Genomic DNA, 19,402 nt, shown 5'->3' with positions numbered 1-19,402 from the left:
TTCCCCACCTTAGTAGCCCCCTTCTGACATCACTGGTCTCCTTATGATAGAAGAACTGTTTATGTGAGTTATTGTGATTCAGTGTTGCTCCTTATTGACATTGCTCTGCTTGTGCTTCCAGAATACCATATTCTTCCTGCCTCACTCCTTGTTACTCAACACTTCATGCCCGAGGATCCCAGGACTCAGTTCTTCTGACACTTTGTGTCAGCCAAGGTCACCCCCTTGGGGATCTCATTGTGTTTCATGACTTAATTATGCTGGTGACTCTCAGATTGTTATCTTAGCTTTTCAGACTTCTTTCTTGAACTCCAGACCCCTGTGGCCACTACGTTCTCACCATGTGGAATCTGGTGTTTCATAAGCATTTCAGAGTTAATATACTCGAAATGAACTGATATTCACACCAAGCCTGCTTCTCTCCCCTTCTCCACTCACTAAATGGCACTACTTTCCTTCTGACTGCTCAGATCATCCTTGGGGTTATTCTTGATGCTATTCTCTGTTTTCTTCTCCTGTATGCAATCTATTGACAAATCCAAATTGCTCCTAGAAATAAACTCTGTACTTATATTAATTTTGCATAAGCTTTTTCCTTTAAGGTTTACACTGGGAATATATTTAGAAGACCGAGTCATAGATTGAAGTCGCCCTGTATATGTACTCTGATTAGTGGCAATTACAAGTGGATTTGTAAAGGAAGAAAGAACAGACAGTTCTTAAATTGTTTACCAAGAATTTGCATTAAAATAATATAAGTATTGGCTAGGCGTGGTGGCTTACACCTGTAATGCCAGCTCTTTGGGAGGCCAAGGCAGGCGGATCGCCTGAGGTCAGAGGTTCCAGACCAGCCTGGCCAACATGGTGAAACCTGTCTCTGTTAAAAATACAAAAATTAGTCGGGTGTGGTGGCGAATGCCTGTAATCTCGGGTACTCAGGAGACTTAGGCACAAGATTTGCTTGAACCTGGAAGGCGGAGGTTATAGTAAGCCAAGATCGCGCTACTGCACTCCAGCCTGGATGGACACAGTAAGACTCTCAATGATAATAATAAACTATTGATTGTCCATTGTTCTTTATATCACAGATTCAAGGAACATGAAGATAATGTTTTAGTGGTTTAGGTGCAGTGGGGAAGATGCCCTTAAAAACGGTAATTTCCCTTATAGGTGTAAATTTCTTTGACAGAGGATTTCAAAATAGGCAGCTAAATGTCAGAAAGTTGTGTTTTGGAGACTGATTTATTTTGATAGGTGTTCTTTTCAACTTAGCTTGTTTTTAATTAGATTACTGACTTCAAGTTGGTGCCCTTTAATGAATTGGGCAAATAAAGCGTTTGCAGTTTTCAAGGCCTAATATTTAAATATTTGAAAAGCAGGCATAACTGGAAGGCCCAGTGTAAAAATCAAGGGCCTGGTATGGTGGCTCACACCTATAATCCCAGCACTTTGGGAGGCTGAGGCAGGCAGATTCCTTAAGCCCAGGAGTTAGAGACTAGCATGGGCAACATAGCAAAACCCTGTCTTAAAAAAAAATCAAGGACCCCACTTTTTTTTTTTTTTTTTTTTTTTTTAAAGGCAGGGTCTTGTCCATACTGGAGCGCAGTGGTGTGGTTTTGGCTCACTGCAACCTCCATATCCCGGGGTCAAACATACCTCACACCTCACCCTCCTAAGTAGCTGCGAACTACAAGCACGCACCACCACGCTTGACTAGCTTTTGTATTGTTTGTAAAGACAGTATTTTGCCGTGTTTCCCAGGCTGGTCTCCAACTCCAGAGCTCAGGTGATCTGCCCACCTCTGCCTCCCCAAGTGCTGGGGTTACAGGCATGAGCCACCATGCCTGGTTTCCACTTTTACATTGAATCCTGGTTCACCCAAAAGAGGGAAATACCATGGTGTTAACTGAAAGGGGTTCCTATCCAGACCTCAAGAGAGGGTTCTTGCATCTGGCTCAAGAAAGAATTTGAGGCAAATCCATAGGGTAAAATGAAAGCAAGTTTATTAAGAAAGCAAAGGAATGAAAGAATGGCTACTCCGTAGGCAGAGCAGCAGTGTGGGCTGCTGGACTAAGGATACTTATAGTTACTTATTGATTATATGCTAAACATGGAGTGGATTATTCATGAGTTTTCTGGGAAAGAGGTGGGCAGTTCCCAAAACTGAGGGTTCCTTCCCTTTTTAGACCATACAGAGTAACTTGCTGACCTTGCCATGGCATTTGTAAACTGTCATGGCACTGGTAGGAGTGTCTTTTAGCATGCTAATGCATTATAATTAGCATATCGTAAGCAGTGAGGATGACCAGAGGTCACTTTTGTCACCATCTTGGTTTTGGTGGGTTTTGGCCAGCATCTTTACCACAAGCTATTTTATCAGCAAGGTCTTTATTATGACTTTTATCTTCTATCAACCTCCTGTCTCATCCTGTAACTTAGAATTCCTGACCTCCTGAGAACGCAGCCCAGGAGGTCTCAGTCTTATTTTACCGGGCCCTTATTCAAGATGGAGTTGCTCTGGTTCAGATGCCTCTGACATTAGGACCAGGCTACATAATGTTCCACAGTGTTCCATGCTGCAGGGACATTCCTGCGATGCCGATGGGTGACCCAACACCCATCAGCCCATTCTGCCATCTGCCGTAGGAGTCTTACCCCCTGCTGGTGAGTGTTTCCTTAGCCTCCAGGTGTTCAAATTTTGCTTTTCTTATCTAAATGTGTAGAGAAATAAGTAGCCCTCTGCAGTTATAACCATTCACTGTGACCACTGTTAGCCACTCCAAAACTGCAACTTTTGCTGGTGACTTGCCAATTGATCACACGTTGCCACACATACAAAGGTCAAGTTCTCCCTCACAGTATGGAGTAATCCCTGTACCCCAAAAGCCAAAGAGAACAAGTAACTCAGTACAAAAGAGAACAGAGAATGAGAAGAGTGACATCATCTGTCATTTTTCAAAGGCTTCCTGGGAGGCTTCTAAAAGGGAATAGGTAGGATTGCAACAAGCTAGTTGAGACTGAGGTAAATAGGAACCAGCGTAATCACTGTTGGACTGGTGAGAAAGTTGGACTGGTGAGAAAGGAAAAGTTGCTCAGAGCAGCCTGAGGTATGTGAGGTCTGCAAAATTTATCAGGCCCAGAGAGGCAGGAGTGCGGGGCTTCAGTCATGCCCTCCTCACCCCTATCCTGCACCCAGGCCCGGAGCAATTGTTGAAAGGCATTTTTTTCTTGACTAGTGGCCTTACTCATTATCTTCACATTCCTAGAATTTGTGAAACAATGTAGGAACTCTCTCTTTTCCTATAAAAGGAAATATTAATATTCTGAATGACTCTTGACATCATTCAGAATAAAAGCCAGTGCCCTTACCATGAGCTAAGAGGTCTTAGACACTCTGATACCTAACTGCGTGTGTCTCAGTGCCACCTCCCCCTTCCCACTCCCAACTCTTCATCCTCCTCACCTGACCTCCCTGCTGCTCCTCAGCATGTGCTCACACTGACCTGCAGAGCCAAGGCCTGTGTCTGCTGCACTGGCCTCCCCTGATGTGTGCATGGTCCTTTCCCTCTCCTCCTGAAGTCTTTGCAGATGACTTCCTCCATAATCACCGTATTTAAAATGATAGCCCCACCTGAAAATACTCCTTCTTCTGTTGGTTTTTCCCTAGCACTTACATGTTGACATCCCATATAATTTACTTATTTTATCTTCCTTCTCCCTTACTAGAACGTAAGCTCAATAATTTGTAAGTTTGGGTGTCTGTTTTGTTCACTGCTCTAACTCCAGCACCTACATGATATGTCTAGTTTATGGCAGGTATTCAATAATTAAAGGGATTATCTTGAATACAGTAAAAGTCCTAATCCTTTTTGTTTTTATGATGTGTGGTAATATTCTTGGTATTACTCAAAAAGAGTTGTACTTTTTTAGAAAATTCACTTTTTCAGTTAGTATAAAGAATATTCAGTCCAATTTAGAAATGAACAGTAGAAAAGTAAGAAGAGCTAGCACTTGTGGAGTGGTTGCTCTGTTCCAGGTGCCCAGAGAATCCCATGGAATCCTTTCCCAACCTCCTTATTGGAGGTAGCTTCCGTTATGACCCCATTTTACAAATGAGAGAACCAAGGAACAGAAGTTGAGCAATGTATCCAAGGTCAGAATGAGTAATTGAGCCAGTATTTAAATCCAAACTATCTGGCTCCACAGCTAGTGTTCCATGTATCTTTTATTTTTCTGTTAACTTTACGCTTGGAGAATGGTTGTAAGAATAGTAACGTGATGTCTCTTACGTTCTTTCCTCCAGTTCACTATGTTTATATTTTGGCTCACTTGCTTTATCACTCTGTAGGGTTTTTTGTTGTTGTTAGTTTTTTCCTTGAATCATGTGAAAGCAAGTTACAGACATGGTGCCCCTTATAAACATTTCAGTGTGTGTTTAAGACCAAAGATGTCATCTTATATGATCAGAGTATAATTATCAAAATCAGGAAATTTAATACTGAAGAAATGCTCTTATCCACAGTCCAAATTATTTCATCCCAATAATGTCCCGTATCGCTATTGCTTCCTGATCTTTCCCTTTCCCAGCCTCCAGTCCAAAATCCCATCCCGCATCAAACAGTGCATCCAGTTGTCAGGCCCATCTTAGCAAGACAAGGTCTCCCTGTGTCGCCAGGCTAGAGTTCAGAGGCTCTGCTTCTGTGGTCCAGGCTCTACCTCCTAGTTCCAGCAATCCTGCCAACTCAGCCTCCTCAATAGCTAGCTGGGGCTACGGGTGCACGACACCACACCTGGCTAATTTTTGAATTTTTTTGTAGAGACAGGATCTTGCTATATTACACAGGCTGGCAGGCCCATCTTCTTAACTGAGAGACCAGTTTATACTTTACTCTAGGGCCATCATATACAAACTCCAGAAATTTAGTGTGTGTAAAGGTAGCTTTTCAAATCAAGCAATAAGATGAAATTGTCAGTAAATGTTAATGGGATTGGCCGGGTGCAGTGGCTCATGCCTGTAATCACAATACTTTGGGAGGCCAAGGTGGGCAGATCACCTGAGGTCAGGAGTTTGAATCCAGCCCGGCCAACATGGTGAAACCCTGACTCTACTTAAAAAAAAAAAAAATACAAAAATTAGCTGGGCGTGATGGCAGGTGCCTGTAATCTCAGCTACTCGGGAGGCTGAGGCAGGAGGATCCCTTGAACCCGGAGGCGGAGATTGCAGTGAGCTGAGATTGCGCCATTCCACTCCAGCTTGGGAGACAAGAGGGAGACTTCTTCTCAAAAACAAACAAACAGGCCGGGCGCGGTGGCTCAAGCTGGTAATCCCAGCACTTTGGGAGGCCGAGACGGGCAGATCACTAGGTCAGGAGATCGAGACCATCCTGGCTAACACGGTGAAACTCCGTCTCTACTAAAAAATCCAAAAAACTAGCCGGGCGAGGTGGTGGGCGCCTGTAGTCCCAGCTACTCGGGAGGCTGAGGCAGGAGAATGGCGTAAACCCGGGAGGTGGAGCTTGCAGTGAGCTGAGATCCAGCCACTGTACTCCAGCCTGGGTGACAGAGCCAGACTCCGTCTCAAAACAAACAAGCAAACAGTAAATGTTAATAGGATCAAAGCATGCCGTTTGAAAAATACTACTGAAGTGTACATTTCTGTTCTCATTTCTGTTCCTAATATGTTGACAATGTCAATAAGATTGTTACCATCTTGGTGGGCAAACAGTCCTGACCCTTGTTCTTGGGTCCATACTTCTGATCTTTCTTTATGATACCCTGTGAGTATGCAGTTAAATGTTGATGTTACCTGTGTCTGTCATATGTTAATGACTGCTACATCTTAAAGGGCTACATCCCTGCATCCCTGGCTTTGACTTCACTTTCACACTTGTCCACTATTGCCATTACCTTGTTTTCTCATTTTGCTGCTTGTTTTCTCATTTTGCTATATGCTTCTGGAGAGCTATGTCTTACTGATCCAGCTTTTTGACTCTAAAATGAGCTTTGAGTACGTAAATGAGTGAGCAAATGAATCAATATTGCTAGTAGAGGTTTTGCAACTTACGTTTTCAAAGATCCTCGTCACTGGTTTTTATGTTAAGGTAATTTATGTAAAGTATATAACTCGAGCTGTGAGTGTCTTTGATAATGATTTGGGGAAAGTTATTCATAAAACTGTTTCACAAATGAAGAACTGCTATTTTTCTGCTTTTTTTTTCTTTATGGTTGAATGTGTTCACAAAAGTCATGAATTATTTATTGGTCTTTGTTTTTTTCTTTTAAATGTTATCATTTGGAAAAATATCTGAATGTTCAATTGGCTGGCTCTACAGAGCTGGGAGAGTCTTAAGTCTTGTTTCTGTATCAAGTGCTAATCTACAGGAAATTAAATTTTAAGTTATTAGTATGTTTTTTAAAACTCAAGTCAGTCATAGTAAGAAATAAGGCATGCCAATGGTCAAAATAAAAGCATTGCAATTTTGTATCTGTTTTTATAGATAAGCCTTTAAATGTAACAAAAGTTGTCTTTTGTATTGAAATAATTTGTTTCTATTTTTCTCTTTCCCCTCTTGCCTCTTTATAAAGGAGTCAGTCACTGCCAACATAAAGTTAAGAAAGCTAGGCGCTTTCTCCCTTTGGTCTTCTGTTCTCATGATCCTCCTTCTACGGGTACTGCACTCATATTTGCACAGGCTCTCCTATTAACCAGAGCACTCCAGAGAAACTAACTCTAACTTGATGCTTATAGATTATCCTGAACAGATCATAGCTTTATCGAATATTAGTGTATGTGCTGTTCATTGTTCAGAAGCAATAACAGGGTTGGGGTGGGGGCAAGGTTTTATGTCTGACCATCTTTGTTTGGGTTACTCTCTTGAAGAGAAGATTTTTTGTTTGCCTGTTTGCTGGTTTTTAAATGCATGACAGGGCAAGAAGTCGTTTCTCAGTTTCATTTGTGCTGTTTGAGTGTTTTCCCACAGAGGTCAGCAGGATCACACTGTTTGCATTATGGATTTCCTAATATAGCATGCAACTGAATGAAGGAGAATGGTCATAGTGACTCCCTAGTTGTCTGCTTTTAATGCTTTGGGGACAGATACTTAGGGCTGCTGCATAGTAGAGACAGCTATACCATTTGGAGCATTTTCTAGAAAAGCAAAGATTATTTACAATAATTGAAATAGTAATTTCTCCAAACTCTTCAAAACAAAATTTCTTCCGTGCAAACTTAAATGGGAACGTTTGTTGTCAGCAGAGCTTCAAGTACCGCACTCCCCACAGTTTATAGTAGTGGGCTTGGCCTGTGTCTACCTTGTAATATTTAAATCTCACTGGCTCATTGGAATGGGCTTGCTAAGGGCTTATTCACTTCTTGTAACTAAACATACAGATTAATAACTAGTTTATTTGCATTTTTATCTGAGGGGACACAAGTTCCCTTTGAGGAAGGTAGAAACCATTTTTAAAATTTAATTGTAAGAGGCAGTCAAATTAACTTTGCTTAGTGTGGCAGAATCCAGTTTACACTCTGTAATACTTTAGCTGTGTAACTTCATGTAATACATTGACAGCTTTAAACTTGGCATTATGCCCTCAGATTCAAGTAAACATACTACCACTACAATCTTTCTTTATCTTTTGAATTAAACCCTGGGGGGTAATTTTTTTTATTTTTCTTACACTTTGGTTTACTTGTCATTTTAATAGTGTTTTCCCCTCTCTTCCCTCTTCTCCTTCCTATGTCTCCCCTCCCTCTGTTCCCTACTTCCCTTTCTTTGCATGCCACCTGGATCTGCAGATGAAATTAGTGGGGACGGTAATATTTATTTTCACATTTGTGTTATTGCGATGATAATTATGGAAATAAATATAGTTTAGTATTTAATGAAAGGCAAAATGTGCTTTTGATCGAACAGAACCAAGTACAAAATGGTATGCAAAAATAGTATTTTAAAAATTGCTTAGGGCTTTGGCATGGAAAGGATAACATCAATTTCTTAATCACATTTTAGTGATAACTTTGAGTTGTATGTATTCCTAGTAAATTTTCTAGATTTCATTATTAAAACTTTTCTGAGAGTTCTTAAAAAATGTCAAAAGCAAAATTAGTAACACTTGAAAGCCGTAAATGGTAGCAGTCCATAGACTCTCTTTCACAAGTATAGTATCTATGTGATAATTCTTAGTTTGGGAATGAGATAGTAGAAAGGAAAGAATGAAAAATGATTTTAAAGCCTCACAAAAACTAACAGAATTAGGGAAATAACAGCAATAATGATAACTGGTTTTTCAAACAGTAGATAGCACTTAAGGTAGAAATTTTTAAATTTAAAATCACATGCTATGTCTTAGGTTTCCCATCTACTTGATATACTGCTTGCATGAAACTAAACTCCTTTATACTAAAAGAGTAAGATTTTATAAACTAAAATTAAGAAGAAATTGTGGCCGGGTGTGGTGGCTCATGCCTGTAATCCCAGCACTTTGGGAGGCCAAGGTGGCAGATCACCTGAGGTCAGGAATTCGAGACCAGCCTGACCAACATGGTGAAACCCCATCTCTTCTACAAACACAAAAAATTAGCTGGGTGTGGTGGCGAGTGCCTGTAGTCCCAGCTACTCAGGAGACCGAGGCAGGAGAATGGCGTGAACCCAGGAGGTGGAGCTTGCAGTGAGCCAAGATTGTGCCACTGCACCCCAGCCTGGGCGACAGAGCGAGACTCTGTCTCAAAAAAAGAAGAAAAAGAAAGAAAAGAAGGAATTGGGTTTTTTTTCCTCCTGATTAAATGAAAGAATGCTTTTACTGATGATTTCGCCTATGTTCATTTTTGCAATAGGATAGAGATATTGATAACTTGAGTATAACAAGCTAAGCAATTTCAGTAAAAGGTCTTAAAAGTGCATGTTCTTCACAGGGTTTGAAGTCAGAGATTTGAGCTTCATTTTTAGACTGATTCCATGATAATAAATTAGCAGCTGCAATTCATCAGGAGCTTTCTGCACATGACACTTTACTGACTTGATTTCTCATTCTCACAGCAGTCATTCAGAATATCACTGGGTATTGTCCTCACTGTTTTGCAGGTGAGGAAAGTGATAATCAAAGGATTAAGAGGGACTCTAAGACTGCTAGAGGCAAGTGGTCAGGTCTTAGGCTCCAGCCTTGCCCTTTTTCCACTGCCCCATCCAGTCAGCAACTGACTAGCTGAGGGATTACAAGCAAATTGCTTTATCTCTTGGGTCTTCATCTGGGAAAGGTCTCAAGTGGTTGTTGTGAGGATTACTCTGTAAGCATCAAATTTTAGATAAATGTCTGCAAACATTTTCGTGTATTTTCCCCACCTATGAATTTTTCAATACTATGAATTAGCCAGGGCAAGTGTATGTAACCAATTTTACAGGTGAATAAGCTGAGCTGTAAGGCTAGTCACTTATTCTTGGTCAGTAAGGCCCATGGACCAAATGTGGCCCACCTGTTTTTGTATGCTACAGTTTTTTGCCTGTGAAATAGGGATGGTGATCATAGTACAACCTCAAAGAATTTTGCTGAGGATTAAATGACAATATATGTAATTATTTACAACAGAATCTAGTATATGGTAAGCTCCCAATAATATAATTAGTAGTCAGTGTCATTATTAAATACAGAATGCAGACCTAGCTTCATTTGTGCCCAGGCCTTTGAACCTGTTTCCTTTTTTCTTCTTATTTTCCTTATTTTTTGAATTAAACCTTGGGGGTAATTTTTCTACTTTCCTTAAACTATGTTACACTAACATGTGAAGGGCCCAGAAGTTTCAGGCTGGACTCCAATTTTTTAGGGCCCTTGAGTATGTAAAAATACCTATTATATCAATGTAATACTAGCTCACAATCCTAAAAGCCAGGAAAGAAAAGCAAAATACAACCACATCAATGTCAAGAATTCTTGGGAAGGCTGGGTGAAGTGGCTCCTGCCTGTATTCTCAGCATTCTGGGATTACACTTGAACCCAGGAGTTCGAGACCAGCGTGGGCAACATGGCAAAACCCCATCTCTACAAAACATATAAAAAATTAGCAGACATGGCGGTGCGTGCCTGTAGTCCCAGCTATTTGGAAGGATCACTTGAGCCCAGGAGGTGAAGGCTGCAGCGAGTCAAGATTACACCACTGTACTCCACCCTAGGCGACAGAGCAAGACCCTGTCTTCAAAAACAACAAAAAAGGAATTCTTAGAAGTATACACCACGTATTACAATTTGAAAACTCATATGTAGAAGGTTATAAACTTTTGCAGATCGTGTACCTGCAACATTGCTGATTTTACTCCATGAATTCTCTGTTCACATTGCCTAATAGTTCACACACCTGCACCCCAAATATAAGTAATTCCCAGACAGCTTTGATATATCCACAAAGATTTTATATACAATTCATACAGCTAAAAAAAAAAAAACCACGAAATTTACAGATTTTCTCTTGTGATTGTATGAATTAACTGAAATATATGCAACATGATATTTTCCACAATGTATGCTAGCCTGATACGTATTAGCCTATTTATTTTTACTCCTTCACAATTATTTTGGAGGTTGGTATCTCTGCTGAGGATTTTATAAAATGAGACAGTCCCTGAAGAACTGCTGTCAAACCAAAAAGACTGGCTGAGAGTATCAGCACACGGGAATCCTAGATCCTCAACTGCCAGGTCCTTTTCAGAGAGCCTTCAGAAGAAGCAAAACAATAAGAAGAGCTACTGTTGCTTGATGATCTGTTATGTGCAGGGCACATCTCAACTTTCTGTTGTGTCTCCTGTAATCCTCATAACAACCCTACAAGGTGGATGATGTTATTTTACCCATAAGGGCACAGCTGAAGTATTGCCAGGTGAAGTGACTTTCCAAAGCGCAAGCATTTTTCCCCAAATGGGTTTGTGTATTTTGTCACATGTTTTGCAGCTCTACCATTCACCTCTTTGCTGCCTCACACAGTTTAAACCCTTTGCCTTAGTTTCCTAGGGGTACAGTGTTCCTTTACTGATTGCCGCACTGCATTCATTCTTTTGGTTTAACGTGTTTCTTGAGGGACCTTCTCTGTGCTAGGCACTGCTTTAGCTGCTGAGGACACAGTGTTGAGCAAGATACATGAAGGTTCCACTCTGGTGGCTGTTCGATTCTGGAGAGATGGGCATACAGTTCACAGGAAACAAAATTATATCAGGTTGTTATAGGTAATGAGGAAAATGAGCCAGGGAACATGATTAAGAACAATGAGATGGGGGCAAATTAGTTTGCGGAGAGATCTCTGAATAGGTGGCTAAACCCAGAATTGGCTCTAGGCTGACATAAGCTTTGGTGCATGGTAAAGCTCTCAGTTGGAGGTCACTGCCACTGGTGTTAGCAGCAGCTTTATACCCTTCTTCATTAAGGCATTTTACAACCTGTCACCTGAGAGACTTGGGTTTCTGAACAGGCTTTTAATGAACCTTTTCAGCCATATGAAGCTGTGGTACCTGTGGTGACAAGTGCAAAACATTTGCTTAGTAATGCCATGAGCTACATGCAGGGTTGTAGAGACTCTTCAGCAGTTTGGGTTACAGGGCAGCCTTGGGAAGGGAAGCAGAAGTGCAGAGTTTGAGTGGCTCTGTCTCCCAAAATCCTGCTTCAGCAGAGCCAACTCATATGCTTCACTTCTAAAGGCACATGCTTTATATGAAAGGAAGCAGTGAGGGTGCCAGGGCTGTTGTGTGGAAAGGCAGCTTTAATTGCATTCATTTTCTGAGGAGAGCATCCCAAAGTTGAGCATGTTAAACTGGAATCAAAAGAGAAATGATTGCAAATGGCCATTTGTGTGGCTTCTGTTGCCTTAGCTGTTAGAGTAGATTCCTCCCTTGCTTAGTCCTTTTTGTTGCAAGTGTGTTAACAGCTTTCTTCCATCCCCAAATTTTCTTTTACAGGGTCTTTGATAAGCCATCTTACACAGAAGCAGAGCTATAGGCCTACAGATGCCAATTTACTGTTCTTAGTGTTCGCTGAAAACAGATTAAGAGGGAGAAATACAGAAATAAAAGAATGTATGATTTGGAGTCTATTAAAACTTTTTTAATATGAGTGTTCTTATAAATGTAAAAGAATAATATAGATTGTCTGCCTGTAATATAGGACTTAGGAATAGTTTACAAATAATAACTGTCTCAAAGAGAATTGATTCATTGGTGTTATATTCTGCTTCCTCAACTTTTTTTTTTGCTGTAATCACTTTTAATGATGATTATATAATAAGAAGTGAATTCTTCCACTTGTAGACTTGATCTCAGTCATTACCATAGATGTGGAATGATTGATATCCCAGTGACTGTAAACCACATATATTCTCTATTTTCTTTGAATTCTATACGTTTAATATCTGAATGCAGTAATAAGGCAGCACAGAAGAAAGAACTTGTAGCTTTTATTTTCTCTGGTGTTAAACAAGGATGCTAAGTCAAAATATCAAAATAGAGCTCCTTGGAAATGATGCATCACAAAGTACTGTTCCTGCTTTACTGACTCACAAGAATGGCCCAGCAGTTAAAATCCTTATACATGGAGCAGCTAAAGATGTTCCTTTTTCCAGAAAAAGAAAAAAGACAAGGCTGAAGTGATTTTTCAGTATAGTTGTTACCCACATGAATGACTGTTTTCTTCAGATGGGTATTTTTAAAGTTCCCGTTAATATAGTGGTGGACTTTTAAGTTGGTGTGTTACCCCAAAAGAGTAGATAGATACATTGGAACTTCTTGCCATGATCTCAGAAAACTTCGTTTTAATATGCTGCTTATTCTCCTTTTTTTCTTTTTAGATCTACCCTTTTGACATTAATGCCTAAAATATGAGTTTGAAAGTTAGGAGACAAATTCCTGTTGCATTTCTCAGCCCTGAGCAAATGGAATGAATTAGCACAGTTAATCTCAAAAATTAGGCTGCCATTTATTTTCTAAAGGTTCCATTCAGATTATGCTGTCAAGTCTAATTGTTAATAAAATCAAATACTGTGTTTTGGAGATACCGGTCTTACTTGGAGAAAGCCCAGTAGACAACTGTAGTTTTAAACATGTATTTGGTGTAGTTGAGGAAGAGCTTTGCGGTTGGTAGCTTGGTTAATTTGAAGCATATACATAGTTGTTTCATGTCTTTCTTTTTTTTACAAGGGTTCCTGTGTTAGCCCTGTTTGCTCTCCGATAAACAAGTCTGTGTATTATAACGTATTGGACAATGATGTCACTTTTATTTCCATAAATGACTCATGTGTGAGCAAAATTTGAGTAATAGTGTTTTAAGAATATTTCAGCATGGTAGAGGATTTAAGCAGATCACTTTGCCTATTTTAATTATATGAAATACCAGGAGGTCAGTTGTTTAACCTCTTTCAACGCATCTGTTTCTTTTCCTGCAGAAACAGATGATTATGCTGAGATTATAGATGAAGAAGATACTTACACCATGCCCTCAAGTAAGTAAACTTCTGATTTTGTTCTTGCTCAGACTTGACAGATACCTCCTTGCATTTAAAAGTTATTGATACTGTCTTTTTAGAGCCATTTTTAATACTTCCTTGGGTGCTGAACAAAAATATTCTTTTCAATCTTTACCATTCTATATTACTTACATATGCCCACTCTAAGGTCAGAAGCCTAAAACTCAAATGTCTGTAACAGTTTTTAGTTACAGGATTTTTGTAATCTTGTTTTCTGACTCTATCATAGTAGAACCTTTATTGATGAGGGTATTTTCTGTCTGTAGAAAGTTAGTATTATTGGTTGAGTATATATGTGAATGTGTGTATGTATACACAATATATATACACACACCTATATGTATAATACACATACATACACACACACGTATACCCATACATTCACATACATATATTCAAAGATTTGCAGTTTCCCCCTTGAAATTGTTTATTCTTTGTTGCCATTGACTAACCAATACAGATAGCTTCTAACCATCGTCAGTCTGTACACCTCAGGGAGGGGAAGTGTGGGGAGAGAAACAGAACTCTTAAAGGACCTTCATAGAGCCTGGAAATGTCAAGATTCTGCTTCTCTCTGTGATATGCAACTTGTTGATTAAGGAAAGTCTTGAAGCCCGAGGTCTCATGTTGGAGTGTGTAGTCTCCGGATCTTGAATTAGAGAAGCTCTTGAAATTTCATTTGCATAAAAAAAATTATTTTTTAATTTTCTTTCTTTTTTTTTTTTAATGTTCCACACAGTACTGGCTTGGGTATAAAAAAATAAAATTAAACCTGCCTTTTAAAGAGTCTTCAGAAGTCTTAGTAGTTAATTCAAAATCTGAATGTCCTGATTTTAGTAGAGCTATATATATTTGTAAAATAAATGTTATAGGTGCCTTATTCTGTGGTATAATATTCTTGTAAATACTCTTATTTGAATGTTCTGTATACATTGAGGAAGCGTTACCAGAATGAAGAGAAACAACCCAGTGTTGCCTTTCAAGTGTGCATTGTGCCCTGTTGACCCATGTCCCCTTTCAAGAGCGTCTTGACTAGAGAGTTATTCAAAAGAGGCCAGATCTGAAACTTGTGTGTACATTTGGATTGCCAGGATCAGTTTGGAAAAATGTTTAAACTTAGGTTTAACTTTTTGGCATGGTGGCTCACATCTGTAATCTCAGCGCTTTGGGAGACAGAGGCAGGAGAATTATTTGAATCTAAGAGTACATTACCAACCTAGGTAACATAACAAGATACTGTCTCTCCCAAAAACAAAACAAATTAGGTGGGTGTAGTAGCACGCGCTTGTTGTTTCAGCTACTCAGGAGGCTGAGGTGTGAGGATTGCTTGAGCCTGTGAGGTCGAGGCTGCAGTGAGCCCTGATTGCACCACTGCACTTGGCCTGGGCAACAGAGTGAGACCCTGTCTCAGAAAAAAAAAAAAAGAAAAAAAAATATCAAAGCACTTGTTTACTTTTTTGATTAGCCATATAGTCACTTGTACATTCCTGCAGATACTCCAGTTTTTATTTTTATATTTATTATTTATATTTGAGCAGTAAATGTCCAACATGGATTTCATCCATACCCCACAAAAATAAGTTATAGAAACTGATGAGATAGGAACTTTAAAGCATTGTTTAACTAACATTGAGTTAACTTGAAGATATTTAGTTTTCACTTGTATTTAGTTCTTTTAAATTCATATTTGTGCTTAAAATATTTTAAACATTATTATTGAAATATTCTCTTCAAGTTTGTGTTGCTAACCTAATTGCTATTAGTTATTTCTAAGCAAGGTCTTCAATTTTTTTCTCTCTTAATTGCAATACAGAAAGCTATGGAATAGATGAAGGTAACAGGATTCCTTTAAATTAACTGCATTTGCTTGCAATTGCAACCTATGGAGTGATATGAGATGTTTCAGTTTTTGGTTAACTTATTTTTAAACTATTTGTCATTGGTTTACTCATACTGTTAAATCAATGGAACTACTAGCTAAAGTGATTTTAAAGAGGAAAATAACTATCTAAATTTTGGGTTGAATGTTCTGTGTTTATAATTTGATAAACCAGGGAGAACATGTAAAAATATTTGGCTCTTGGTGTATTTCATTGGTGATTACACTACTGGAATATATATGCGATAACCTGTGGAGATGAGTTTCTTACCTGAAATAAATCAAAATACAAAGTAGCTAAATGGGTTATAATTAAATCTATTACATTCCTAATGGGCATTTTCTTTCCATGTGCCTCAAAAACCTACTGAATAATCTATTTTGTATAAATTACAATAACAATATATTAATTTGGGGCACATCGTCTCAAAAGTATAAAGTATTTATGATTCATAATGTTGATATGTCCAACCTTGATTTTGAGTCATCTAATTTTGATTTAATTTTGAGAAACTACCTCTTTAAACTCTTTTAGCTCCATGAGTAATATAGAGCTAGGATTATCATGAAGTGGAAAACTCTTAAACTTTCAAAACATAAAGTTTACTTATGACATAATTTTATGTTGCTTCCATATTTACAAACTGTAGTTATTTGTAAAATAATTGCTTTAAATAACTGTACTTTTATAGCCTTCATATATTAATACCTAAACTAATAGTTCTTAATAATTAAGCATATAATTTAATAGTTGGAGCAATTATTTAGAAAACTATCAAATAGATATAAAATAAATCAGAAATGTAAAAACTCCTAGGAACAACATGAAAAATATCTACCTTTAGTAGAACTCATTGTTTCAGTAGTTTCTAATACCATAACTAATTACATGAATTCCTGTGAAAATATCGTTTAAGAGAATTCCACTCTGTTTAAAGCATTTTCATAGATTGATGTGCCACAGATGAAACTTTTACTTATGGATGATCAAGAAATATGTCAAGTGTTAGTTCTACGTGTGGAATGTTTTACTTAAGTATTAATATGTGAATTATGTTTTGCAGCCAGGGATTATGAGATTCAAAGAGAAAGAATAGAACTTGGACGATGTATTGGAGAAGGCCAGTTTGGAGATGTACATCAAGGCGTTTATATGAGTCCAGTAAGTCTTTTAAGACTACCAAACAACTAGATTAATTTTGACTATTTAACTTTAAATTGCTTTTGTTTGTCTTTATGAGTCCTTAGTTCTTCTAGGTATTAATATTTACAGGTGTCTTTTATAAAGCTCTTCATAAATGTCAACTTATACTTGGCATAGTCAGAAACCAAAAAGTGGCAACAATAGCTCCTACAAGGCTGGGCCTTTTATTCATTTTACTCTTTCAGCCTTTGTCATCGGTAATAGTTTTTATAGGTGACTGTTCTTTGGATGGAATTAACAAATCAGACGAGAGTCAGAAACAGTCAGTATACCTAGTTTACCCGCATTTTTGAGAAAGAAACGTTAATTTGCCCCAATTTACCCTCCAAAAGAGATCAATATATTTTTAAAAAGATTGCTTTAGGCCGGGTGCGGTGGCTCACGCCTGTAATCCCAGCACTTTGGGAGGCTGAGGCAGGCGGATCACGAGGTCAGGAGATCGAGACCATCCTGGCGAACATGGTGAAACCCCGTCTCCACTGAAAATAGAAAAAAATTAGCCAGGAGTGGTGGCGGGCGCCTGTAGTCCCAGCTTCTAGGGAGGCTGAGGCAGGAGAATGGCGTTAACCTGGGAGGTGGTGGAGCTTGTAGTGAGCGGAGATGGCGCCACTGCACTCCAGCCTGGGTGACGGAGCGAGACTCCGTCCCGAAAAAAAAAAGAAAATAAAAAAGATCGCTTTAATAATAGCTTGATGGAGGTATCATTTGCTTACTATGAAGTTCACTCTTTTAAAGTATACAATTCAGTGCTTTTCAGTATATTCACAAAGTTGTGCAGCCATCACCACAGTCAACTGGAACATTTTCTTCACCTCAGGAACTTTATACCCATTGGCAGTTAATTCCCATTCCACCCTTCCCCAGCCTCTGGCAGCCACTCTTCCACTTTCTGTGTCTATAGATTTGTATATTCTGGACATTTTGTATCAATGAAACTATGAGTTTTTATTACTGGCTTCTCTCACTTGGCATAATGCTTTTAAGACTCATCCGTGTTGCAGTATGTGTCAGCACTTCATGCCTTTTTATTGCCAAACAATACTCTTTTGTATAGATATAGACCACCTTTTGTTTATCCATTCATCAGTTGATGAATATTTTGGTTGTTTCTACTTTTTGACTATTAAAATGTTTCTGTGAACATTCATATATGAGTTTTTCCGTGAGAAGACGGTCAGACGTCTTTTTTTTGGTGAGACGGAGTCTTGCTCTGTCGCCAGGCTGAATGAAGTGGTGTGTTCTCGGCTCACTGCAGCCTCCACCTTCTGGGTTCAGATGTTTCTCCTGCCTCAGCCTCCTGAGCAGCTGGGACTACAGGCGTGCACCACCATGCCCAGCTAATTTTTGTATTTTTAGTAGAGATGGGGTTTCACCATGTTGGCCAGGATGATCTCGATCTCTTGGCCTCATGATCCACCTGCCTCAGCCTCCCAAAGTGCTGGGATTACAAGTGTGAGCCATCGTGCCCGGCCCTGGATATATGTTTTTAGTTCTCTTTTGTATATGCCTGTTAGTGGAATTGCTTCATCATGTGGTAACTACTGTTTAACTCTGTGTGTGTGTGTGTGAGAGAGAGAGAGAGAGAGAGAGAGAGAGACAGACAGGATCTTGCTCTGTCAGTCAGGCTGAAGTGCAGTGACGCAATCATGGCTCACCGTGGCCTCAAGTTTCTGGACTCAAGTTCTCCTCCCTTGTAACTAGGACTACAGGCAAGCGCCACCACACATAGCTAATTTAATTTTTTTTTGTAGAGACAGCGTCTCTCTACATTTCCCAAGCTAGTCTCCAACTTCTGGATTGCAGGCATGAGCCACTGAGCCAGCCAACTTTTTCTTTCTTTCTTTTTTTTTTTTAGGACAGGGTCATGCTCTGTCACCAAGGGAGTACAGTGGTACAATCATGACTTTCTGCAGCCTCAACCTCCCAGACTCAAGTGGTCCTCCCACCTACCAAGTAGCTGGGACTACAAGTGTGTGCCATCATTCCCAGCTAATTATTTTATTTTTTTTAGAGATAGGGTCCCATGGTGTTGCCCAGGCTGGAATGTTTAACTTTTTGATGAACTGCCAAAAAGATTTCCAACACAGCTGTACCATTTTATATTACTAGCAGCAGTGTATAAGAGTGCAGATCTCCATGTCTTCACCAACATTTGTTATTGCATGTCTTTTTAAATTAGATTGGTGATTTTTTAAATGACATTTTAGACTAATAGTACAATCGTGTGCCATGTGTAATGATGGGGATACTTTCTGACAAATGCATCGTTAGGCGATTTCATGATTGTGCAAACATTACATGGTATACTTACGCAAACTTAGATGGTCTAGCCTACTACACATCTAGGCTATATAATATAGCCTGTTGCTCCTAGGCTACAAACCTGTATGGCATGTTACTGTACTGAATACTGTGGGCAGTTGTAGCACGTGGTATTTGTATATCTAAATACAGAAAATACTGTAAAAATACAGTATAAAGTATAAAATAATGGTACACTCATATAGGAGTGTGAAGGCCTAGATATTACTGTACACTACTATAGGCTATAAACACTACACTTTGGCTACATTAAATTTATCTTTAAAACTCTTATTAAATTAACCTTAGCTTATTGTAACCTTTTTACATCATGAACCTTTTAAGCTTTTTTCTATTTAAATTTTTTAAACTTTTTTCTTAACTAAGACACAAACACATACAGTAGGCTAGGCCTACACAGAGCCGAGATCATCCACATCACTGTCTTCAGCCTCCACACCTTGTCCCACCGGAAGATCCTCAGCGGCAGTAATGTGCATGGAGATGTCATCTCCTAGGGCAG

At 39.1% G+C, this 19,402-nt stretch overlaps 1 protein-coding gene across 37 annotated transcripts in view; it reads left to right on the top strand.

Annotated features, from left to right (window-relative positions):
* Positions 1 to 19,402, top strand: part of PTK2 (protein tyrosine kinase 2) — a 366,245-nt gene that overhangs the window by 234,513 nt on the left and 112,330 nt on the right. For 10 of the 37 annotated variants that reach the window (XM_033203297.1, XM_033203314.1, XM_033203313.1 and 7 more), the window contains 5 exons: positions 6,586 to 6,669; positions 7,799 to 7,816; positions 13,415 to 13,471; positions 15,309 to 15,329; positions 16,439 to 16,536. In XM_033203297.1, coding sequence (XP_033059188.1) covers positions 6,586 to 6,669; positions 7,799 to 7,816; positions 13,415 to 13,471; positions 15,309 to 15,329; positions 16,439 to 16,536 — 278 coding nt within the window. The remainder of the gene's footprint in view (positions 1 to 6,585; positions 6,670 to 7,798; positions 7,817 to 13,414; positions 13,472 to 15,308; positions 15,330 to 16,438; positions 16,537 to 19,402) is intronic. The other 27 variants (XM_033203331.1, XM_033203325.1, XM_033203329.1 and 24 more) reach the window with 5 other exon arrangements.

The sequence above is a fragment of the Trachypithecus francoisi genome, unplaced genomic scaffold (genome assembly GCF_009764315.1).
Source record: "Trachypithecus francoisi isolate TF-2019V2 unplaced genomic scaffold, Tfra_2.0 Lachesis_group7, whole genome shotgun sequence".
NCBI classification, from domain to species: Eukaryota; Metazoa; Chordata; class Mammalia; order Primates; family Cercopithecidae; genus Trachypithecus; species Trachypithecus francoisi.
This window is presented reverse-complemented; position numbering and strand designations above follow the sequence as displayed.